Source organism: Panulirus ornatus, chromosome 46, assembly GCF_036320965.1.
Source record: "Panulirus ornatus isolate Po-2019 chromosome 46, ASM3632096v1, whole genome shotgun sequence".
NCBI classification, from domain to species: domain Eukaryota; kingdom Metazoa; phylum Arthropoda; class Malacostraca; order Decapoda; family Palinuridae; genus Panulirus; species Panulirus ornatus.
In genome coordinates, this window is record NC_092269.1 from 23,454,492 (window position 1) to 23,479,811 (window position 25,320).

At 39.7% G+C, this 25,320-nt stretch overlaps 1 protein-coding gene across 2 annotated transcripts in view; it reads left to right on the top strand.

The window, feature by feature from the left end:
* The window catches only part of LOC139763156 (glutamate receptor ionotropic, delta-1-like), a 34,171-nt gene that overhangs the window by 6,333 nt on the left and 2,518 nt on the right, over window positions 1-25,320 (top strand). Inside the window, exons 4-7 of one of the 2 annotated variants that reach the window (XM_071688863.1) lie at window positions 4,798-4,982; window positions 12,667-12,903; window positions 13,299-13,477; window positions 24,674-24,850. In XM_071688863.1, the coding sequence (XP_071544964.1) occupies window positions 4,798-4,982; window positions 12,667-12,903; window positions 13,299-13,477; window positions 24,674-24,850 (778 nt within the window). The remainder of the gene's footprint in view (window positions 1-4,797; window positions 4,983-12,666; window positions 12,904-13,298; window positions 13,478-24,673; window positions 24,851-25,320) is intronic. The other variant, XM_071688862.1, reaches the window with a different exon arrangement.

Below are 25,320 nucleotides of genomic sequence, written 5' to 3' on the forward strand. Positions count from 1 at the left end.
ATATATATATAATATATATATATATATATATATATATATATATATATATATATATATATATATATATATATATATATATATATATATATATATATATATATATATATATATATATATATATATATATATATATATATATATATATATATATATATATATATATATATATATATATATATATATATATACATATATATATATATATATATATATATATATATATATATATATATATATATATATATATATATATATATATATATATATATATATATATATATGTGTGTGTAAATGCAAGAGTCCTGGAGGGAGGGGCAAGTATGGGGTCTGTTGGGGATGAGAGAGCTTGGGAAGTGAGTCAATTGTTGTTCGCTGATGATACAGCGCTGGTGGCTGATTCATGTGAGAAACTGCAGAAGCTGGTGACTGAGTTTGGTAAAGTGTGTGGAAGAAGAAAGTTGAGAGTAAATGTGAATAAGAGCAAGGTTATTAGGTACAGTAGGGGTGAGGGTCAAGTCAATTGGGAGGTGAGTTTGAATGGAGAAAAACTGGAGGAAGTGAAGTGTTTTAGATATCTGGGAGTGGATCTGTCAGCGGATGGAACCATGGAAGCGGAAGTGGATCATAGGGTGGGGAGGGGGCGAAAATTTTGGGAGCCTTGAAAAATGTGTGGAAGTCGAGAACATTATCTCGGAAAGCAAAAATGGGTATGTTTGAGGGAATAGTGGTTCCAACAATGCTGTATGGTTGCGAGGCGTGGGCTATGGATAGAGATGTGCACAGGAGGATGGATGTGCTGGAAATGAGATGTTTGAGGACAATGTGTGGTGTGAGGTGGTTTGATCGAGTAAGTAACGTAAGGGTAAGAGAGATGTGTGGAAATAAAAAGAGCGTGGTTGAGAGAGCAGAAGAGGGTGTTTTGAAATGGTTTGGACACATGGAGAGAATGAGTGAGGAGAGATTGACCAAGAGGATATATGTGTCGGAGGTGGAGGGTACGAGGAGAAGAGGGAGACCAAATTGGAGGTGGAAAGATGGAGTGAAAAAGATTTTGTGTGATCGGGGCCTGAACATGCAGGAGGGTGAAAGGAGGGCAAGAAATAGAGTGAATTGGAGTCATGTGGTATACAGGGGTTGACGTGCTGTCAGTGGATTGAAGCAAGGCATGTGAAGCGTCTGGGGTAAACCATGGAAAGCTGTGTAGGTATGTATATTTGCGTGTGTGGACGTGTGTATGTACATGTGTATGGGGGGGGGGGGGATTGGGCCATTTCTTTCGTCTGTTTCCTTGCGCTACCTCGCAAACGCGGGAGACAGCGACAAAGTATAAAAAAAAAAAAAAAAATATATATATATATATATATATATATATATATATATATATATATATATATATATATATATATATGTATATATATATATATATATATATATATATATATATATATATATATATATATATATATATATATATATATATATATATATTCATGCTTGCTTTCATCTATTTCTGTCACTGCCCCGCCACATAGGAAATAGATCCCCACCCCTCGCCCTCCCAAGCGACGTAGCGCCGGGAAGAGACAACAAAGGCCACCCACATTCGTTCACACTCAGTCTTTAGCTGTCATGTGTAATTCACCGAAACCACAGCTCCCTTTCCACATCTAGGCCCCACAGACCTTTACACGGTTTACCGAAGACTCTTCACATGCCCTGGTTCAGTCCATTGAAAAGAGGTCAACCCAGGTATACCACATCGCTCCAACTCTATTCCTTGCACGCCTTTCACCTTCTTGTATTCAGGCCCCGTTCACTAGAAATCTTTTTCACTCTATTCTTCCGCCTCCAGTTTGGTCTCCCGCTCCTCCTTCTTCCCTCTACCTCTGACACATATATCCTCTTAGCCAATCTTTCCTCACTCATTTCCTCCATTTCAACACACCCTCTTCTGCTCTCTCAACCACTCTCTTTAGTAAGACACATTTCTCTTACCCTTTCATTACTTGCTCAATCAGACCACCTCACACCACAAATTGTCTTCAAACATATATTTTCCGGCACATACCCCCTCCTCCGTAAAACCCTATCTATAACCCATGCCTCGCAATCATATAACATTGTTGAAACTTCTATTCCTTCAAACAAACCCATTTTTGCTCTCCGAGATAACGCTTTCTCCTTCCACACATTTGTTATCGTAACTAAAAGCTTCGCCCCTCCCCCACCCTGTGATTCACCTCCGGTTCCATGGATCCATCCGCTGCTAATTCCACTCACAGATATCTAAAACACTTCATTTCCACTCATTTTTCTTCCTTCAAACTTACATCCCAATTGATTTGTCCCTCAACCCTACTGAACCTAATAAACTTGCTCTTATTCACATATACTCTCAACTTTCTCATTCTCACACTTTTCCAAGCTCACTCTCCAACCTCTATAGCTTCTCACCCAAATCAGCCACCAGAGTTGTATCATCAGCGAACAACAACTGACTCACTTTCCAGACCATTTCATCCTCAGCAGACTGCATATTCACCCCTCTCTCCAAACCTCTTTCATTTATCTCCCAAACCACTCCATTCAAAAACAAATCAAATAACCATGGACACATCACACACCCTTGCCGAAAACCGACATTCACTGGGAACCAATCACTCTCCTCTCTTCCTACTGGTACACATGCCTTACATCATTGATAAAAACTTTTCATTGCTCATAGCAACTTGCCTCTCATTCCATATACTCTTAAAACCTTCCACAAAGCATCTCTATGAACCCTATCATATGCCTTCTCCAAATCCATAAATGCTACATACAAATCCATTTGTTTTACTTAGTATTTTTCACATATATTCTTCAAAGCAAACACCTGATCCACACATCCTCTACCACTTCTGAAATCACACTGCTCTTCCTCAATCTGATGGTCTGTACATGCCTTTGCCCTCCCAGTCAATACCCTTCTGTGTAATTACGCAGGAATTCTCAGCAAACATATGCCTCTGTATTTTGAACAATCACCTTTATCTCCTTTGCCTTTGTACAATGGCACTAAAAATGCATTCCGCCAATCCTCAGGCACTCAACCGTGGTCCATACATACAGTGAATATCCTTACCAAACAATCAAGGACACAGTCAACCCTATTTCTAATAGATTCTACTGCAATACCATCCAAACTCGCAGCCTTGCCGGCTTTCATCTTCCACAAAGCTTTTACTACCTTGTCTCTATTTACCATGCCATTCTCCCTAACCCTCTCACTTCGCACTCCATCCCGGCCAAAACACCCGATATCTGCCACTCTATCATCAAAGACTTTCAACAAACCCTCAAAATAATCACTTCATCACGTGGCCCCTTCACCGATGTTCCCATTTGCTCTCTTGTTTTTCGCATATTATTTACCTCCTTCCAGAGCATCTTTTCATTCTCCTTAAAATTAAATAATACTCTCAACCTCAACTCTCATTTACATCTTTTTACCTCTCGCACCTTTCTCTTGATCTGCTGCTCTCTTTTATACATCTCCCAGTCATTTTCACTGCATCCCTGTAAGTAACGTCCAAACGCCTCTCTTTTATCTTTCACTAACAACCTTACTTCTTATCCTACCACTCACTATCCTTTCTAATCTGCCCACCTTCCACCTTTTTCATGCCACAAGCATCTTTTGCGCAAACCATCACTGCTTCCATAAATACATTCCATTCCTCCCCGACTCCCCTAACGTCACTTGCCATCACCTTATGCCATTCTGCACTCGATTTCACCTGGTACTTCTTCACACAATGCTCCTTTCCAAGCTCACTTGCTCTCACCACTCTCTTCTCCCCAACATTCTCTCTTCTTTTCTGGAAACATCTACAAATCTTCACTTCGCCTCCACAAGACAATGATCAGACATCCCTCTAGTTGCACCTCTCAGTACATTAACATCCAAAAGTCTCTCTTTTCCACACCCATCATTTAACACATAATCCAATGACGCATTTGACTATCTCTCCTACATACATACGCACTAAAAATATCTCTCTTTTTAAACCAGGTATTCCCAATCACCGGTCCTTTTTCAGCACACAAATCTACAAGCTCTTCACCATTTCAATTTACTGCAGTGAAAACCCCATGTACACCAATTATACCTTCAATTGCCACATTACTCACCTTTGCATTTAAATCATCCATAACTATAACCCGGTCTTGTGCATCAAAGCTGCTATCACACTCATTCAGCTGCTTCCGAAGCACTTGCTTCTCATAAACTTTCTTTTCATGACCAGGTGCATATGCACCAATAATCACCCATCTGTCTCCATTCACTTTCAGTTTTACCTTCATTGATCTAGAATTTACTTTCTTACACTGTATCACATACTCCTACAACTACTTCAAGAGTAGTGCCACTCCTTCCTTAGCTCCTGTCCTCTCACCAACCCCTGACTTTACTCCCAAGACTTTCCCAAACCAAATTATATATATCCTTTTTTGAAACTTGGCTGCTAAAGCAGAATGTCTTGGACATGTTGATAATGTCATAATCATGAAAACTTATTATTTGTGCATTGGTGAATATTCTTTTACGAACGTGGAATGGGGATGGACTTCATCAACGAATCCTTGCACTTCACCAAGATGACGATTTATTAAATATAGATTAAGCAATCCTGTGGCATCATAGGAAATCCACCTCCTTCTTGAAGCGTTCTGATATCAAAGATGTCTTAAAAAATTCCGGATATAGTCTCATTATCTCTCAGATATTACCTTCACATTGTGACCCTGATCCAGGTGAACTGTGGCTGGGGCTGTTAGTGAGTGTGGTGGCGTGGGGTGTGATCCTGTGGCTACTGCAGAGGGCGTGGCGGTGGATGTCAGGAAGGCGTGGGGTCAGGCTCAACACCGCCCTCCTGTACGGCTGGAGGACGCTTCTGGAACAACCGCCCACTACTCCTCCCTCAAACATGACAGGCAGAGTGAGTGTTGACCATGACTTCTTAACTGGTGCCAGACTTACCAGCTGACACTCTCATACATCACAACTAACGATAGGGCAATTTGTTTTCCTCAACGTATATGATACTAAAGTTTTATACATTCATAACCTTTTTTTATTACCAAAGATGATGCACTGGTTTTACGATAGTTAACACATCTTTACCTGTTCTTGAATGATACGTTATCAGATTTCTCCTTAATCCTACTTTGCCCTTACCTTTGGTATTAATGCCTTCTTATGAATCTTCCGAGACATCTTATTCATATAACTTTTTCAATTAATTTTCTATTAAGGGGATCAAAAAACTCTTTTTTCCACGTTTTTTCATTAACATATTAAGCTAGACTGAGCTTTATTTGTTTTTAAAGGAATACGTGAGTACTCCATTCAATGATCCAGATTTAGCTGGAGTATAAATATGAACATGTATACGGAAATATTGTAACTTATAATGAGAAAAGTTGTATGACATTATATGCACTTAAGTGTTGGGGGTGTGTGTCTCATCACTACGTTTCCTTCATGTATTGTTGTTGGTCAGGTAACAAATATCAGATCAATACGTTCATTGTTTGTACTGGTATGTGGTTATGATTGTCTGATTGGTCCCACACCTTCGTCGCATACAAATATTAGGTGATGGTGATGGTAACGATCTGATTATTATGTATACTAGGTGCAGGTAAAGCCACAAGGAAATGGAAAATACGAAGTGAGAAGCGTTTTCGTATATGATGTTGTCAAGACGAAGCCTTAGCGATTGTACTAGACGAAAGTGCTTTGACATTTCGTATTTTTCGTTCCCTTGTGGTTTCACTTTCCTCTTATGTACATTCGCTACTTGTGTGCATTTTAGAATATATATATATATATATATATATATATATATATATATATATATATATATATATATATATATATATATATATATATATATATATATATATGTATATATATATATATATATATATATATATATATATATATATATATATATATATATATATATATATATATATATATATATATTATTTAGCTTTGTCGCTGTCTCCCGCATTTGCGAGGTAGCGCAAGGAAACAGACGAAAGAAATGGCCCAACCCACCCCCATACACATGTATATACATACACGTCCCCACACGCAAATATACATATCTATACATCTCAATGTACACATATATATATACACACACAGACATATATTTATATACACAAGTACATAATTCATACTCTCTGCCTTTATTTATTCCCATCGCCACTTCGCCACACATGGAATAACATCCCTCTCCCCCCTCATGTGTGCCAGGTAGCGCTAGGAAAAGACAACAAAGGCCCCATCCGTTCACATTCAGTCTCTAGCTTTCATGTAATAATGCCCGAATCCACAGCTCCCTTTCCACATCCAGGCCCCATAGAACTTTCCATGGTTTACCACCAGACGCTTCACATGCCCTGATTCAATCCATTGACAGCACGTCGACCCCGGTATACCACATCGATCCAATTCACTCAATTCCTTGCCCTCCTTTCACCCTCCTGAATGTTCAGGGCCCGATCACTCAAAATCTTTTTCACTCCATCATTCCACCTCCAATTTGGTCTCCCACTTCTCCTCGTTCCCTCCACCTCCGACACATATATCCTCTTGGTCAATCTTTCCTCACTCATTCTCTCCATGTGCCCAAACCATTTCAAAACACCCTCTTCTCCTCTCTCAAACACGCTCTTTTTATTTCCACACATCTCTCTTACCCTTACATTACTTACTCGATCAAACCATCTCACACCACATATTGTTCTCATACATCTCATTTCCAGCACATCCACCCTCCTGCGCACAACTCTATCCATAGCCCACGCCTCGAAACCATACAACATTGTTGGAACCACTATTCCTTCAAACATACCCATTTTTGCTTTCCGAGATAATGTTCTCGACTTCCACACATTCTTCAAGGCTCCCAGGATTTTCGCCCCCTCCCCCACCCTATGATTCACTTCCGCTTCCATGGTTCCATCCGCTGCTAGATCCACTCCCAGATATCTAAAACACTTTACTTCCTCCAGTTTTTCTCCATTCAAACTTACCTCCCAGTTGATTTGACCCTCAACCCAACTGTACCTAATAACCTTGCTCTTATTCACATTTACTCTCAACTTTCTTCTTTCACACACTTTAAGAAACTCAGTCACCAGCTTCTGCAGTTTCTCACATGAATCAGCCACCAGCGATGTATCGTCAGCGAACAACAACTGACTCACTTCCAAACTCTCTCATCCACAACAGACTGCATACTTGCCCCTCTTTCCAAAACTCTTCCATTCACCTCCCTAACAACTCCATCCATAAACAAATTAAACAACCATGGAGACACCACACACCCCTGCCGCAAACCTACATTCACTGAGAACCAATCACTTTCCTCTCTTCCTACACGTACACATGCCTTACATCCTCGATAAAAACTTTTCACTGCTTCTAACAACTTGCCTCCCACACCATATATTCTTAGTACCTTCCACAGAGCATCTCTATCAACTCTGTCATATGCCTTCTCCAGATCCATAAATGCTACATACAAATCCATTTGCTTTTCTAAGTATTTTTCACATACATTCTTCAAAGCAAATACCTAATCCACACATCCTCTACCACTTCTGAAATCACACTGCTCTTCCCAAATCTGATGCTCTGTACATGCCTTCACCCTCTCAATCAATACCCTACCATATAATTTACCAGGAATACTCAAGAAACTTGACATCACCGACCACCATACACCGAGGGACCACGACCTCCAAGGGTCAGCTGTCTCGTGAGCTGATGATAGCATAACAGCATGGAGGTGGAGAGTAAGAGAAAAACTTAATAGAAAAAAGATGACTGCCTACACCTACATACCCAAAGTATAATCTATGTACTTAATTGATCCTACTCCTCACAGTAGTATTCTAAGGAAAGCTTCCTCATCAGAAGTTAGCAAGGCAGTGCCTTGCTGACATGGCTTTAGCTAGTGAAGAGGCTTTACCAAGCCAACATAAAGTCGTAGTTCAAAATGATAATGTTCCCTCAGAGAAAGCTCAATCAGCTTGGGCATACCAGAAAAGGAGGATCCCTTTGCTACCCTTATAAGATTTTTTAATTACTCATATATCTGCAATTGAATGGAAGACAAAGTCCATAAATTGAGTCCTAGAAAAAAGATTAAATAAAAGCATTCAAATGTTCTTACATTTGTTTCTTACATTTTTCATATGTATATATATGTATGTGTGTGTGTGTGTGTGAGTGTGTGTGTGTGTGTGTATATATATGTATATTATCCCTGGGGATAGGGGTGAAAGAATACTTCCCACGTATTCCTCGCGTGTCGTAGAAAGCGACTAGAGGGGACGGGAGCGGGGGGCCGGAAATCCTCCCCTCCTTGTATTAACTTTCTAAAATGGGAAACAGAAGAAGGAGTCACGCGGGGAGTGCTCATCCTCCTCGTAGGCTCAGAGTGGGGTGCCTAAATGTGTGTGGATGTAACCAAGATGTGAAAAAAGGAGAGATAGGTAGTATGTTTGAGGAAAGGAACCTGGATGTTTTGGCTCTGAGTGAAACGAAGCTCAAGGGTAAAGGGGAAGAGTGGTTTGGAAATGTCTGGGGAGTGAAGTCAGGGGTTAGTGAGAGGACAAGAGCAAGGGAAGGAGTAGCAATACTCCTGAAACAGGAGTTGTGGGAGTATGTGATAGAATGTAAGAAAGTAAATTCTCGATTAATATGGGTAAAATTGAAAGTTGATGGAGAGAGGTGGGTGATTATTGGTGCATATGCACCTGGGCATGAGAAGAAAGATCATGAGAGGCAAGTGTTTTGGGAGCAGCTAAATGAGTGTGTTAGCGGTTTTGATGCACGAGACCGGGTTATAGTGATGGGTGATTTGAATGCAAAGGTGAGTAATGTGGCAGTTGAGGGAATAATTGGTATGCATGGGGTGTTCAGTGTTGTAAATGGAAATGGTGAAGAGCTTGTAGATTTATGTGCTGAAAAAGGACTGATGATTGGGAATACCTGGTTTAAAAAGCGAGATATACATAAGTATACTTATGTAAGTAGGAGAGATGGCCAGAGAGCGTTATTGGATTACGTGTTAATTGACAGGCGTGCGAAAGAGAGACTTTTGGATGTCAATGTGCTGAGAGGTGCAACTGGAGGGATGTCTGATCATTATCTTGTGGAGGCTAAGGTGAAGATTAGTATGGGTTTTCAGAAAAGAAGAGTGAATGTTGGGGTGAAGAAGGTGGTGAGAGTAAGTGAGCTTGGGAAGGAGACCTGTGTGAGAAGTATCAGGAGAGACTGTGTACAGAATGGAAAAAGGTGAGAACAATGGAAGTAAGGGGAGTGGGGGAGGAATGGGATGTATTTAGGGAATCAGTGATGGATTGCGCAAAAGATGCTTGTGGCATGAGAAGAGTGGGAGGTGGGCTGTTTAGAAAGGGTAGTGAGTGGTGGGATGAAGAAGTAAGAGTATTAGTGAAAGAGAAGAGAGAGGCATTTGGACGATTTTTGCAGGGAAAAAATGCAATTGAGTGGGAGAAGTATAAAAGAAAGAGACAGGAGGTCAAGAGAAAGGTGCAAGAGGTGAAAAAAAGGGCAAATGAGAGTTGGGGTGAGAGACTATCAGTAAATTTTAGGGAGAATAAAAAGATGTTCTGGAAGGAGGTAAATAGGGTGCGTAAGACAAGGGAGCAAATGGGAACTTCAGTGAAGGGCGTAAATGGGGAGGTGATAACAAGTAGTGGTGATGTGAGAAGGAGATGGAATGAGTATTTTGAAGGTTTGTTGAATGTGTCTGATGACAGAGTGGCAGATATAGGGTGTTTTGGTCGAGGTGGTGTGCAAAGTGAGAGGGTTAGGGAAAATGATTTGGTAAACAGAGAAGAGGTAGTAAAAGCTTTGCGGAAGATGAAAGCCGGCAAGGCAGCAGGTTTGGATGGTATTGCAGTGGAATTTATTAAAAAAGGGGGTGACTGTATTGTTGACTGGTTGGTAAGGTTATTTAATGTATGTATGACTCATGGTGAGGTGCCTGAGGATTGGCGGAATGCGTGCATAGTGCCATTGTACAAAGGCAAAGGGGATAAGAGTGAGTGCTCAAATTACAGAGGTATAAGTTTGTTGAGTATTCCTGGTAAATTATATGGGAGGGTATTGATTGAGAGGGTGAAGGCATGTACAGAGCATCAGATTGGGGAAGAGCAGTGTGGTTTCAGAAGTGGTAGAGGATGTGTGGATCAGGTGTTTGCTTTGAAGAATGTATGTGAGAAATACTTAGAAAAGCAAATGGATTTGTATGTAGCATTTATGGATCTGGAGAAGGCATATGATAGAGTTGATAGAGATGCTCTGTGGAAGGTATTAAGAATATATGGTGTGGGAGGCAAGTTGTTAGAAGCAGTGAAAAGTTTTTATCGAGGATGTAAGGCATGTGTACGTGTAGGAAGAGAGGAAAGTGATTGGTTCTCAGTGAATGTAGGTTTGCGGCAGGGGTGTGTGATGTCTCCATGGTTGTTTAATTTGTTTATGGATGGGGTTGTTAGGGAGGTAAATGCAAGAGTCTTGGAAAGAGGGGCAAGTATGAAGTCTGTTGGGGATGAGAGAGCTTGGGAAGTGAGTCAGTTGTTGTTCGCTGATGATACAGCGCTGGTGGCGGATTCATGTGAGAAACTGCAGAAGCTGGTGACTGAGTTTGGTAAAGTGTGTGGAAGAAGAAAGTTAAGAGTAAATGTGAATAAGAGCAAGGTTATTAGGTACAGTAGGGTTGAGGGTCAAGTCAATTGGGAGGTGAGTTTGAATGGAGAAAAACTGGAGGAAGTGAAGTGTTTTAGATATCTGGGAGTGGATCTGTCAGCGGATGGAACCATGGAAGCGGAAGTGGATCATAGGGTGGGGGAGGGGGCGAAAATTTTGGGAGCCTTGAAAAATGTGTGGAAGTCGAGAACATTATCTCGGAAAGCAAAAATGGGTATGTTTGAAGGAATAGTAGTTCCAACAATGTTGTATGGTTGCGAGGCGTGGGCTATGGATAGAGTTGTGCGCAGGAGGATGGATGTGCTGGAAATGAGATGTTTGAGGACAATGTGTGGTGTGAGGTGGTTTGATCGAGTAAGTAACGTAAGGGTAAGAGAGATGTGTGGAAATAAAAAGAGCGTGGTTGAGAGAGCAGAAGAGGGTGTTTTGAAATGGTTTGGGCACATGGAGAGAATGAGTGAGGAGAGATTGACCAAGAGGATATATGTGTCGGAGGTGGAGGGAACGAGGAGAAGAGGGAGACCAAATTGGAGGTGGAAAGATGGAGTGAAAAGGATTTTGTGTGATCGGGGCCTGAACATGCAGGAGGGTGAAAGGAGGGCAAGGAATAGAGTGAATTGGAGCGATGTGGTATACAGGGGTTGACGTGCTGTCAGTGGATTGAATCGAGGCATGTGAAGCGTCCGGGGTAAACCATGGAAAGCTGTGTAGGTATGTGTATTTGCGTGTGTGGACGTGTGTATGTACATGTGTATGGGGAGGGTTGGGCCATTTCTTTCGTCTGTTTCCTTGCGCTACCTCGCAAACGCGGGAGACAGCGACAAAGTATAAAAAAAAAAAAAAAAAAAAAAAAAAAAACTCAAGAAACTTATACCTCTGTAATTTGAGCACTCACTCTTATCCCCTTTGCCTTTGTACAATCGCACTATGCAAGCATTCCGCCAATCCTCAGGCACCTCACCATGAATCATACATACATTAAATAACCTTACCAACCAGTCACCCCCTTTTTTGATAAATTCCACTGCAATACCATCCAAACCTGCTGCCTTGCCAGCTTTCATCTTCCGCAAAGCTTTTACTACCTCTTCGCTGTTTACCAAATCATTTTCCCTAACCCTCTCACTTTGCGCACCACTTCAACCAAAACATCGTATATCTGCCACTCTATCATCAAACACATTCAACAAACCTTCAAAATACTCAATCCATCTCCTTCTCATATCACCACTACTTGTTATCGCCTTCCCATTAGCCCCCTTCACTGAAGTTCTCATTTGCTCCATTGTCTTATGCACTTTATTTACCTCCTTCCAGAACATCTTTTTATTCTCCCTAAAATTTAATGATACTCTCTCACCTCAACTCTCATTTGCCCTCTTTTTCACCTCTTGCACCTTTCTCTTGACCTCCTGCCTCTTTCTTTTATACATCTCCCACTCATTTGCATTTTTCCCTGCAAAAATCGTCCAAATGCCTCTCTCTTCTCTTTCACTAATAATCTTACTTCTTCATCCCACCACTCACAACCCTTTCTAATCAACCCACCTCCCACGCTTCTCATGCCACAAGCATCTTTTTTGCAAGCCATCACTGCCTCCCTAAATGTATCCCATTCCTCCCCCACTCCCCTTACTTCCATTGTTCTCACCTTTTTCCATTCTGTACTCAGGCTCTCCTGGTATTTCCTCACACAACTCTCCTTACTTACTTACTCTCACCACCCTCTTCACCCCAACATTCACTCTTCTTTTCTGAAAACCCATACAAATCTTCACCTTCGCCTCCACAAGATAATGATCAGACATCCCTCCAGTTGCACCTCTCAGCACATTAACATCCAAAAGTCCATATATATATTTATACAGGTGTTGGTGGGATGGTGGCTGGTGTTCTGTCTCATCATCACCACAGGATTCCGTTCCTCCCTGATCGCACACCTGACTGTCCAGGGAAGATCCAAGACTCTTGACAATTTCCGGGACCTGCTGGATCAGGGCGACTGGAGGTGGGGCACTGAGCCTTGGCAGTTCAGTGGAGCGACTTTAGTATATTTCTCAACGAACACTGATCCCGTTGTTAAGCAGATCAATGATAAAATGGAGGTAAGTTCATGTATCACTATACTCTACATATTTGTTATACTTTCTCTCATAAAATGTGAGGGTGATGGAGCAGTTATATCATCTTGTTCAGTTCATATCAGTTACACATGATAAGGTTGTATCGTCAATATGATCATTACAACAAGACAAATGACAGAGCATAAGGAAAATATCAGTTTTTACACACACAAACACACACACACAACACACACACGCACACGCTATACCACATACCATGAGGCGCAGAACATAACCGAACTATTTTTACCAAACGAATATATACAAGAAGTATGTTAAAAAAAACTGAACCACATACTCCGTGGGTGAAAATCTTTTGAAGATCTAATCACTGTTCCTTGATAGCTTAAACTATCTTGCTAATCCATCTTCTGCAGGTGTTGTTAGTGAAGGAGGCGCTGCAGAAGGTGTTAGAGGGAGGCTTCTCGTTCATCAGCGTCAAGAACTACGTCAGGGTGATCGTAGACTCGTGGTACACCGACGCCTATGGGGAGACACCGTTCTACATCAGTCACCACGGGATACACACACTAGCCTGCTTCGGCTGGGGGTTTAGGTGGGTGTAAAACGCGTGTACTGATAACGGATCAGGTAGTATTAATTACCTTATCATGGGTTATAGTTTCCTTCGAGTGAGGTTAAATGCTTTGTCTTTCACGCAATTATTAACGAGTTATTTCTAAGAACAGTCTAGCTGATAGGGTATTCACATCGAGTGAATAGATGAAAATATCAGAAACGTGTGATTATAGCTTATCGTGTACATAGAAAGAGACCCACGAGTAAAACAAAATTTTTCAAATGAATATTCTATGCCTTGAAATAGCCTTTGAGTCTGACCTGCACGATATCATAGATATGTATAAAAACGGACGTGATGGTCACCTCCCTTCGAGTCCAAGAATGACGATCCTCCCACCTCGATGGTGACGCTGACCTGTGTTAATCATGTCAGCTACCGTGACAAACGCCCTCACAAGTACTCAAAGGTGTTTTTGAAGTTTTCATTCGTTTGTAGTTTTTAGTAATTTATTCCAATTTTTTACCCTCGTTTTCTATTCATGTAAAGACTCAGTATTCATCATTTTCATCAATATTTTACACTTATGTCGATCAGTCAAACTTTTATAACTATTTAACAAAGAAGGCTCACCACCTGGCCCCTCAAGATATGACTTTGTCTTTCATGTATAGCATAGGTTCCGGGTTAACCACCATCTTGCAGTCGATTGCTACTAACACAATATGTTATATTCGAATACACATTTCCCTATCAGGGACGACCATAGCCTAGCGGTTGCATTTCCGCCTGTTGCACAGGGGCCCTGGGTTCGATCCTGGCTGTTGCAGGTTTGTATGTTATACGAAGGTGCGCGTTCGTATATGTATGTATATGTATGTATGTACGTATGTATATGTATATGTTCGTATATGTATCTATGTATATATATTGGAAAGGATCACAATTTTGCGCGTGATCAAGATATTCCTATGAGTCCACGGGGAAAATGAAACACGAAAAGTTCCCAAGTGCACTTTCGTGTAATAATCACATCATCAGGGGAGACACAAGAGAGAAATATAAGAGTCAGTTGATATACATCGAAGAGACGAGGCTTCGTCTCTTCGATGTATATCAACTGTCTCTTCGATGTATATCAACTGACTGTTACATTTCTCTCTTGTGTCTCCCCTGATGATGTGATTATTACACGAAAGTGCACTTAGGAACTTTTCGTGTTTCATTTTCCCCGTGGACTCATGGGAATGTATATATATATATATATATATATATATATATATATATATATATATATATATATATATATATATATATATATATATATATATATATATATATATATATATATATAAATATATATAAATATATATATATATATATATATATGTATATATATATATATATATATATATATATATATATATATATATATATATATATATATATATATATATATATATATATATATATATATATAAATATATAAATATATATATATATATATATATATATATATATATATATATATATATATATATATATATATATATATATATATATATATATATATGTATATATATGTATGCGTTGAATTATGTAGGTATGTATATGTCTGTGTGTGTAAGTGTATGTATATACATGTGTATGTTGGTGGGTTGGGCCATTCTTTCCTCAGTTTCCTTGCGCTACCTTGCTAACATGGGAGACAGCGAGAGAGTATGATAAAAATGAATATATATATATATATATATATATATATATATATATATATATATATATATATATATATATATATATATATATATATATATATATATATATAAATATATATATATAAATATATATATATATATATATAAATATATATATATATATATATATATATATATATATATATATATATATATATATATATATATATATAAATATATATAATATATATAAATATATATATATATATAAATATATATATATAAATATATATATATATATATATATATATATATATATATATATATATATATATATATATATATATATATATATATATATATATATATATATACATATATATATTCATTTTTATCATACTCTCTCGCTGTCTCCCATGTTAGCAAGGTAGCGCAAGGAAACTGAGGAAAGAATGGCCCAACCCACCAACATACACATGTATATACATACACTTACACACACAGACATATACATACCTACATATTTCAACGCATACATATATATACATACACAGACGTATACATATATATACAGGTACATAATTCATACTTGCTGCCTTTATTCATTCCCATCACCACACAGCCACACCCTCCCCCAGCACGCACGCGAGGTAGCGCTAGGAAAAGACAACACGGGCCACATTCGTTCACACTCAGTCTTTAGCTGTCATGTGTAATACACTGAAACTACAGCTCCATTTCCACCTCCAAGACCCACAAAAATTTCCATGGTTTACCCCAGACGCTTTACATGCCCTGGTTCAATCCATTGACAGCACGTTGACCCAGGTATACCACATCGTTCCAATTCACTCTATACATTGCGCGCCTTTCACCCTCCTGCACATTCAGGCCCCAATGGCTCAAAATCTTTTTCACTTCATCCTTCCACGTCCAATCTGGTCTCCCACTTCTCCTCGTAACCGCCACCTCTGAAACATATATCCTCTTTGTCAATCTTTCCTCACTCATTCTCTCCATGTGACCAAAACATTTCAATACACCCTCTTCTGCTCTCTCAATCACACTATTTGTATTACCACACATCTCTCTTACCATTTCACTACTTAATAAAACCACCTCACACCACATATTGTCCTCAAACATCTCATTTCCAACACATCCATCCTCCTCCACAATACCCTATCTATAGCCCACGCATCGCATCCATATAACATTGTTGGAACCACTATTCCTTCAAACATACCCATTTTTGCTTTCCAAGATAATGTTCTCGCATTCCACACAATTTTCAACGCTCTTAGAAATTTTGTCCCTTTCCCCACCCGATGACTCACTTTCGCTACCAAGGTTTCATTCGCTGCCAAATCCACTCCGAGATATATAAAGCACTTCACTTCCTCTACTTATTCTCTGTTCAAAATTACCTCAAAATTGACTTGTCCTTCAACCCTACTGTATCTAATAACCTTCCTCGTATTCATATTTACACTCAGGTTTCTTCTTTCAAACACATTACCAACCTCAGTCACTAGCTTCTGCAGTTTCTCATAAGATTCAGCCACCAGCGCAATATCATCAGTGAACAAAACCTGGCTTACTTCCCAAACCCTCGTATCCACAATAAACTGCAAACTTGCCCCTCTCCCCAAAACTCCTGCATTTACCTCCCTAACAATGCCATCCATAAACAAATTAAACAACCATGGAGACATCACACACCCCTACCGAAAATCGCATATATATATATATATATATATATATATATATATATATATATATATATATATATATATATATATATATATATATATATATATATTTTTTCTTTTTTTTTTATACTTTGTCGCTGTCTCCCGCGTTTGCGAGGTAGCGCAAGGAAACAGACGAAAGAAATGGCCCAACCCCCCCCCCCCCCCCCCATACACATGTATATGCATACGTCCACACATGCAAATATACATACCTACACAGCTTTCCATGGTTTACCCCAGACGCTTCACATGCCTTGATTCAATCCACTGACAGCACGTCAGCCCCGGTATACCACATCGCTCCAATTCACTCTATTCCTTGCCCTCCTTTCACCCTCCTGCATGTTCAGGCCCCGATCACACAAAATCTTTTTCACTCCATCTTTCCACCACCAATTTGGTCTCCCTCTTCTCCTTGTTCCCTCCACCTCCGACACATATATCCTCTTGGTCAATCTTTCCTCACTCATCCTCTCCATGTGCCCAAACCACTTCAAAACACCCTCTTCTACTCTCTCAACCACGCTCTTTTTATTTCCACACATCTCTCTTACCCTTACGTTACTCACTCGATCAAACCACCTCACACCACACATTGTCCTCAAACATCTCATTTCCAGCACATCCATCCTCCTGCGCACAACTCTATCCATAGCCCACGCCTCGCAACCATACAACATTGTTGGAACCACTATTCCTTCAAACATACCCATTTTTGCTTTCCGAGATAATGTTCTCGACTTCCACACATTCTTCAAGGCCCCCAGAATTTTCGCCCCCTCCCCCACCCTATGATCCACTTCCGCTTCCATGGTTCCATCCGCTGCCAGATCCACTCCCAGATATCTAAAACACTTCACTTCCTCCAGTTTTTCTCCATTCAAACTCACCTCCCAATTGACTTGACCCTCAACCCTAGTGTACCTAATAACCTTGCTCTTATTCACATTTACTCTTAACTTTCTTCTTTCACACACTTTACCAAACTCAGTCACCAGCTTCTGCAGTTTCTCACATGAATCAGCCACCAGCGCTGTATCATCATATATATATATATATATATATATATATATATATATATATATATATATATATATATATATATATATATATATATATATATATATATGTATATATATCCATATATATGTATATATATACATATATATATATATTCATATATATATATATATATATAAATATACATATATATATATATATATATATATATATATATATATATATATATATATATATATATATATATATATATATATATATATATATATATATATATGTATATATATATATATATATATATATATATATATATATATATATATATATATATATATATATATTTATATATATATATATATATATATATATATATATATATATATATATATATATATATATATATATATATATAGCTGTCATGCATAATGCAACGAAACGAACAGCTCCCTTTCCACATCCAGGCCCCACAAATCTTTCTATGGTTTACCTCCACCTCTGACACATATATCCTCTTGGTCAATATTTTCTCACTCATTCTCTCCATGTGACCAAGCCATTTCAAAACACCTTCTTCTGCTTTCTCAACCACATCCTTTTTATTACCACACATCTCTCTTACTCTTTCATTTTTTACTCGATCATACCACCTAACACCACATATTGTCCTCAAACACTTCATTTCTAGCACCTCCACCCTCCTCCGCACAACTCTATCTATAGCCCAGCCTCGCAACCATATAACATTGTTGGAACCACTATTCCTTCAATCATACCCATTTTTGCTTTCCAAGATAACCTTCTCGATTTCCACACATTTTTCAGCACTCCAAGAACTTTTGCCCCCTTCCCCACCCCATAATTCGCTTCCATGGTTCCATCCGCTGCCAAATCCTCTCCCAAACATCTCAAACACTTCACTTCCTCCAATTTTTCTCCATTGAAACTTACCTCCTAATTGACTTGTCCCTCAACACTACTTTACCTTATAACCTTTCTTTAATTCACATTCACCTTCTATTTTCTTTTTTCACAAATTCTACCAAACTCAATCGCAAGCTTTTCCAGTTTCTCACCCGAATCAGGCACCAGCGCTGTATCATAAGAGAACATCAACTGACTCACTTCCCAACCTCTCTCATCCACAACAGACTGCATACTTGCTCTTCTTTCCAAATCTCTTGCATTTACCTTCCTAACAAACCCATCCATAAACAAATCAAACAACCATGTAGACATCACGCACCCCTGCAGCAAATCAACATTCGCTGAGAACCAATCACTTTCCTCTCTTCCTACTCGTACACACGCCCTACATCCTCGATAAAAACTTTTCACTACTTTTAACAACTTGCCTTCCCAATCATATATTCTTAATACCTTCCACAGAGCATCTCTGTCAACTCTATCATATACCTTCTCCAGATCCATAAATGCTACATACAAATCCATTTGCTTTAATAAGTATTTCTCACATATTTTCTTCACAGAAAGCACATGATCCACACATTCTCCACCACTTCTAAAACCACACTGCTCTTCCCCGAACGGATGCTCTGTACATGCCTTCACTCTCTCAATCAATACCCTCCCATATAATTTCCTAGGAATACTCAACAAACTTATACGCCTGTAATTTGAGCACTCACTTTTATCCCCTATTGACTTAGTACAATGGCTCTATGCAAGCATTCCGCCAATCCTCAGGTACCTCACCATGAGTCATACATACATCGAATAACCTTACCAACCAGTCAACAATACACACACTCCCTTTTTTATAAATTCCACTGCAATACCATCCAAACCTGCTGCCTTGCCGGCTTTCATCTTCCGCAAAGCTTTTACTACCTCTTCTCTGCTTACCAAATCATTCTCCCTAACCCTCTCACTTCGCACACCACCTCAACCAATGCACCCTATATCTGCCACTCCATCATCAAGCACATTCAACAACCTTCAAAATACTCACTCCATCTCCTCACATCACCACTACTTGTTATCATCTCCCCATTAACCCCCTTCACTGGTGTTCCCATTTGTTCCCTTGTCTTACGCACTTTATATACCTCCTTCCAAAACATCTTTTATTCTCCCTAAAATTTTATGATATTCTCTCAACCCAACTCTCAAGTGCCCTCTTTTTCGCCTCTTGCACCTTTCTCTTGACCTCCTCTCTCTTTCTTTTATACATCTCCCAGTCAGTTGCATTTTTTCCATGCAAAAATTGTCCAAATGCCTCTCTCTTCTCTTTCACTAATAATTTTGCTTCTCCATCTCACCACTCGCTACCCTTTCTAATCTGCCCAGCTCCCACGTTTCTCATGCAACAAGCTTGCAAGCTATCACTGCTTCCTTAAATACATCCCATTCCTCCCCCACTCCCCTTACGTCCTTTGTTCTCACCTTTTTCCATTCTATACTCTGTCTCTCATGGTACTTCCGTACACAAGTCTCTTTCCCAAGCTCACTTACTCTCACCACTCTCTTCACCCCAACATTCTCTCTTCTTTTCTGAAAACCTCTACATATCTTCACCTTCGCCTCCACAAGATAATGATCACACATACCTCTAGTTGCACCTCTCAACACATCAACATCCAAAAGTCTCTCTTTCGCGCGCCAATCAATTAATACGTATTCTAATTACGCTATCTGGCTATCTCTCGTACTAACATACGCATACTTGTGTATGTATCTCTTTATAAACCAGGTATTCCCAATCACTAGTCCTTTTTCAGCACATAAATCTTCAAGCTCTTCATTTTTAATTACAACACTGAATACCTAATGTACACCAATTATTCCCTCAACTGCCACATTACTTACCTTTATATTCAAATCACCCATCGCTATAACCCAGTCTCGTGTATCAAAACTACTAAAAAACTTACTCAGCTGCTCTCAAAACACTTGCCTCTCATGGTTCATACATGCTCCCTTTATTCACTCTCGTCGCCATCCCGCCACACATGAAATGACAAACCCCTCTGCCCGCACTTGCGCGAGGTAGATCTAGGAAAAGACAACAGAGGCCACATTCGTTTACACTCAGTCTTTAGCTGTCATGTGTAATGCAACGAAACCACCTCTCTCCTTCCAATTCCAGGCCTCACAAAGCTTTCCATAGTTTACCCCAGATGCCTCACATGCAGTTGTTTAATCCATTGACAACATATCAACCCCGGTATACCACACCCTTCCAATTCACTCTATTCCTTGCACGCCTTTCACCCTTCTGCATGTTCAGGCGACGATCACATAACCCTATCTATAGCCCACTCTTCGCAGCCATATAACAATGTTGGAACCACCATTCCCTCAAACATACCCATTTTCCTTTTCGAGATAATGTTTTTACCTTCCATATACTCATACACAGACACAGACACAGACACACACAGACACAAATACACCTACACACTCACACACACACACACACACACACACATATATATATATATATATATATATATATATATATATATATATATATATATATATATATATATATTTTTTTTATTATTTTTTTATTATACTTTGTCGCTGTCTCCCGCGTTTGCGAGGTAGCGCAAGGAAACAGACGAAAGAAATGGCCCAACCCCCCCCCCCATACACATGTATATACATACGTCCACACACGCAAATATACATACCTACCCAGCTTTCCATGGTTTACCCCAGACGCTTTACATGCCCTGCTTCAATCCACTCACAGCACGTCAACCCCGGTATACCACATCGCTCCAATTCACTCTATTCCTTGCCCTCCTTTCACCCTCCTGCATGTTCAGGCCCCGATCACACAAAATCTTTTTCACTCCATCTTTCCACCTCCAATTTGGTCTCCCTCTTCTCCTTGTTCCCTCCACCTCCGACACATATATCCTCTTGGTCAATCTTTCCTCACTCATCCTCTCCATGTGCCCTAACCACTTCAAAACACCCTCTTCTGCTCTCTCAACCACGCTCTTTTTATTTCCACACATCTCTCTTACCCTTACGTTACTCACTCGATCAAACCACCTCACACCACACATTGTCCTCAAACATCTCATTTCCAGCACATCCATCCTCCTGCGCACAACTCTATCCATAGCCCACGCCTCGTAACCATACAACATTGTTGGAACCACTATTCCTTCAAACATACCCACTTTTGCTTTCCGAGATAATGTTCTCGACTTCCACACATTCTTCAAGGCCCCCAGGATTTTCGCCCCCTCCCCCACCCTATGATCCACTTCCGCTTCCATGGTTCCATCCGCTGCCAGATCCACTCCCAGATATCTAAAACACTTCACTTCCTCCAGTTTTTCTCCATTCAAACTCACCTCCCAATTGACTTGACCCTCAACCCTACTGTACCTAATAACCTTGCTCTTATTCACATTTACTCTTAACTTTCTTCTTCCACACACTTTTCCAAACTCAGTCACCAGCTTCTGCAGTTTCTCACATGAATCAGCCACCAGCGCTGTATCATCAGCGAACAACAACTGACTCACTTCCCAAGCTCTCTCATCCCCAACAGACTTCATACTTGCCCCTCTTTCCAAAACTCTTGCATTTACCTCCCTAACAACCCCATCCATAAACAAATTAAACAACCATGGAGACATCACACACCCCTGCCGCAAACCTACATTCACTGAGAACCAATCACTTACCTCTCTTCCTACACGTACACATGCCTTACATCCTCGATAAAAACTTTTCACTGCTTCTAACAACTTTCCTCCCACACCATATATTCTTAATACCTTCCACAGAGCATCTCTATCAACTCTATATATATATATATATATATATATATATATATATATATATATATATATATATATATATATATATATATATATATATATATATATATATATATATATATATATATATATATTCATTTATTAATATTTATATTGCTTTCTCGCTGTGTCCCATGTTAGCGAGGTCGCGCAAGGAAACAGACGCAAGAATGGCTAACCCACCCACATACACATGTATATACATGCACGTCCACACACGCAAATATACATACCTATAGATCTCAACGTATACATATATATACACACACAGACATATACATATATATACATGTATATAATTCATATTGTCTGCCTTTATTTATTCCCATCGCCAACCCGTCACACATGATATAACAACCCCTTCCCCCCTCATGTGTGCGAGGTAGCGCTAGGAAAAGACAACAAAGGCCACATTCGTTCACACTCAGTCTCTTGCTGTCATGTAATAATGCACCGAGACCACAGATCCTTCTTCTAATACACGCCCCCACAGAGCTTCTGGTTTACCCCAGATACTTTACATGCACTGGTTCAATCCATTGACAGCACGTCGACCCCAGTATACCACATCGTTCCAATTCACTCTATTCCTTGCACGCCTTTCACCCTCCTGCATGTTCAGGCCCCGATCACTCAAAATCTTTTTCACTTCATCTTTCCATCTCCAATTTGGTCTCCCACTTCTCGTCGTTCCCTCCACCTCTGACACATATATCCTCTCGGTCAATCTTTCCTCACTCATTCTCTCCATGTGACCAAACCATTTCAAAAGACCCTTTCTGCTCTCTCAACCACACTCTTTTTATTACCACAAATCTCTCTTACCCTATTATCACATACTCGATCAAACCACCTCACACCACATAATGTCCTCAAACGTCTCATTTCCAGCACATTCACCCTCCGCCCCATTACTCTATCTATAGCCCATGCCTCGCAACCATATATCATTGTTGGAACCACTATTCCTTCAAACATACCCATTTTTGCTTTCCAATATTATGTTCTCGACCTCCACACATTCTTCAACGCTCCCAGACCTTTCGCCCCCTCCCCCACCCTATGATTCACTTCCGCTTCCATGGCTCCATCCGCAGCCAAATTCACTCCCAGATATCTAAAGCACTTCACTTCCGCAAGTTTTTCTCCATTCAAACTTACCTCCCGATTGACTTTTCCTTCAACCCTACTGTTCCTAATGACCTTGCTTTTGTTCACATTTACTCTCAGCTTTCTTCTTTCACACACTTTACCAAACTCAGTTGCCAGCTTCTGCAGTTTCTCACACGAATCAGCCACTAGCGCTGTATCATCGGCGAAGAACAACTGACTCACTTCCCAAGCTCTCTCATCCCCAACAGACTTCATACTTGCCCCTCTTTCCAAAACTCTTGCATTCACCTCCCTAACAACCCCATCCATAAACAAATAGAACAGCCATGGGGACATCACACACCCCTGCCGCAAACGTACATTCGCTGAGAACCAATCACTTTCGTCTATTCCTACACGTACACATGCCTTACATCCGCAATGAAACTTTTCACTGCTTCTAACAACTTGCCTCCCACACTATATATTCCTAATACCTTCCACAGAGCATCTCTATCAACTCTATCATATGCCTTCTCCAGATCCATAAATGCTACATACAAATCCATTTGCTTTCTAAGTATTTCTCACATACATTCTTCAAAGCAAGCACCTGATCCACACATCCTCTACCAACTCTGAAACCACACTGCTCTTCCCCAATCTGATGCTCTGTACATGCCTTCACCCTCTCAATCAATACCCTCCCATATAATTTACCAGGAATACTCAACAAACTTATACCTCTGTAATTTGAGCACTCACTTTTATACCTTATATATATATATATATATATATATATATATATATATATATATATATATATATATATATATATATATATATATATATATATATTCTATCCATCAGGAGGGGAGCGCCTTTTTACGATCGTTTCGTTCAGCTGATGTCCCGCGTGGAGGATGCTGGTATCATAAGCTACTGGACGGACGAGGTTATAGCCAGACGCGTCAGGGAAAACAGGAGAGCAGAGGCGCTGGATCACGATGTGGTCTTAACAGACAAACTTCAGGTTATGATCGTGTGGTAATTTCCGTTTTCTATGGATTTCTATACACTAGTTATGCTTTAGTCACTCCCTGGGTTGTAGGTAATGATTTTCTTGTCATAGGAGTATATTTAAGGTTGGTATCTTCTAATCAGTCGTGTAAGTTTATGTTCTTTCCCAGATGTGAGTAAAGTATTGGTAATACCCGTAATGATTATGGTAATAAAGTGGTAGTGTTAGAGATGATGTTCATTAATACGTACAGCCAATCTGTCAACACGATACTCACTGCTCATGCGCCGTGCTGCCGGTTCTATTTCACTCTTTTGTAGATATTATTACATCGTTCTCCATTCCCTAAGAGCTGGATATTTGTGTAAACCCAATCATTAGCTGAAGTGCGTTACTTGATTGCAGTGTGGACGATAACAACACAAAGATGACCTTTCTTATGTCTACTTCTTTGTCTAAATTGTGTACGTCCAAGAAAATCAGAATTATGTTACTA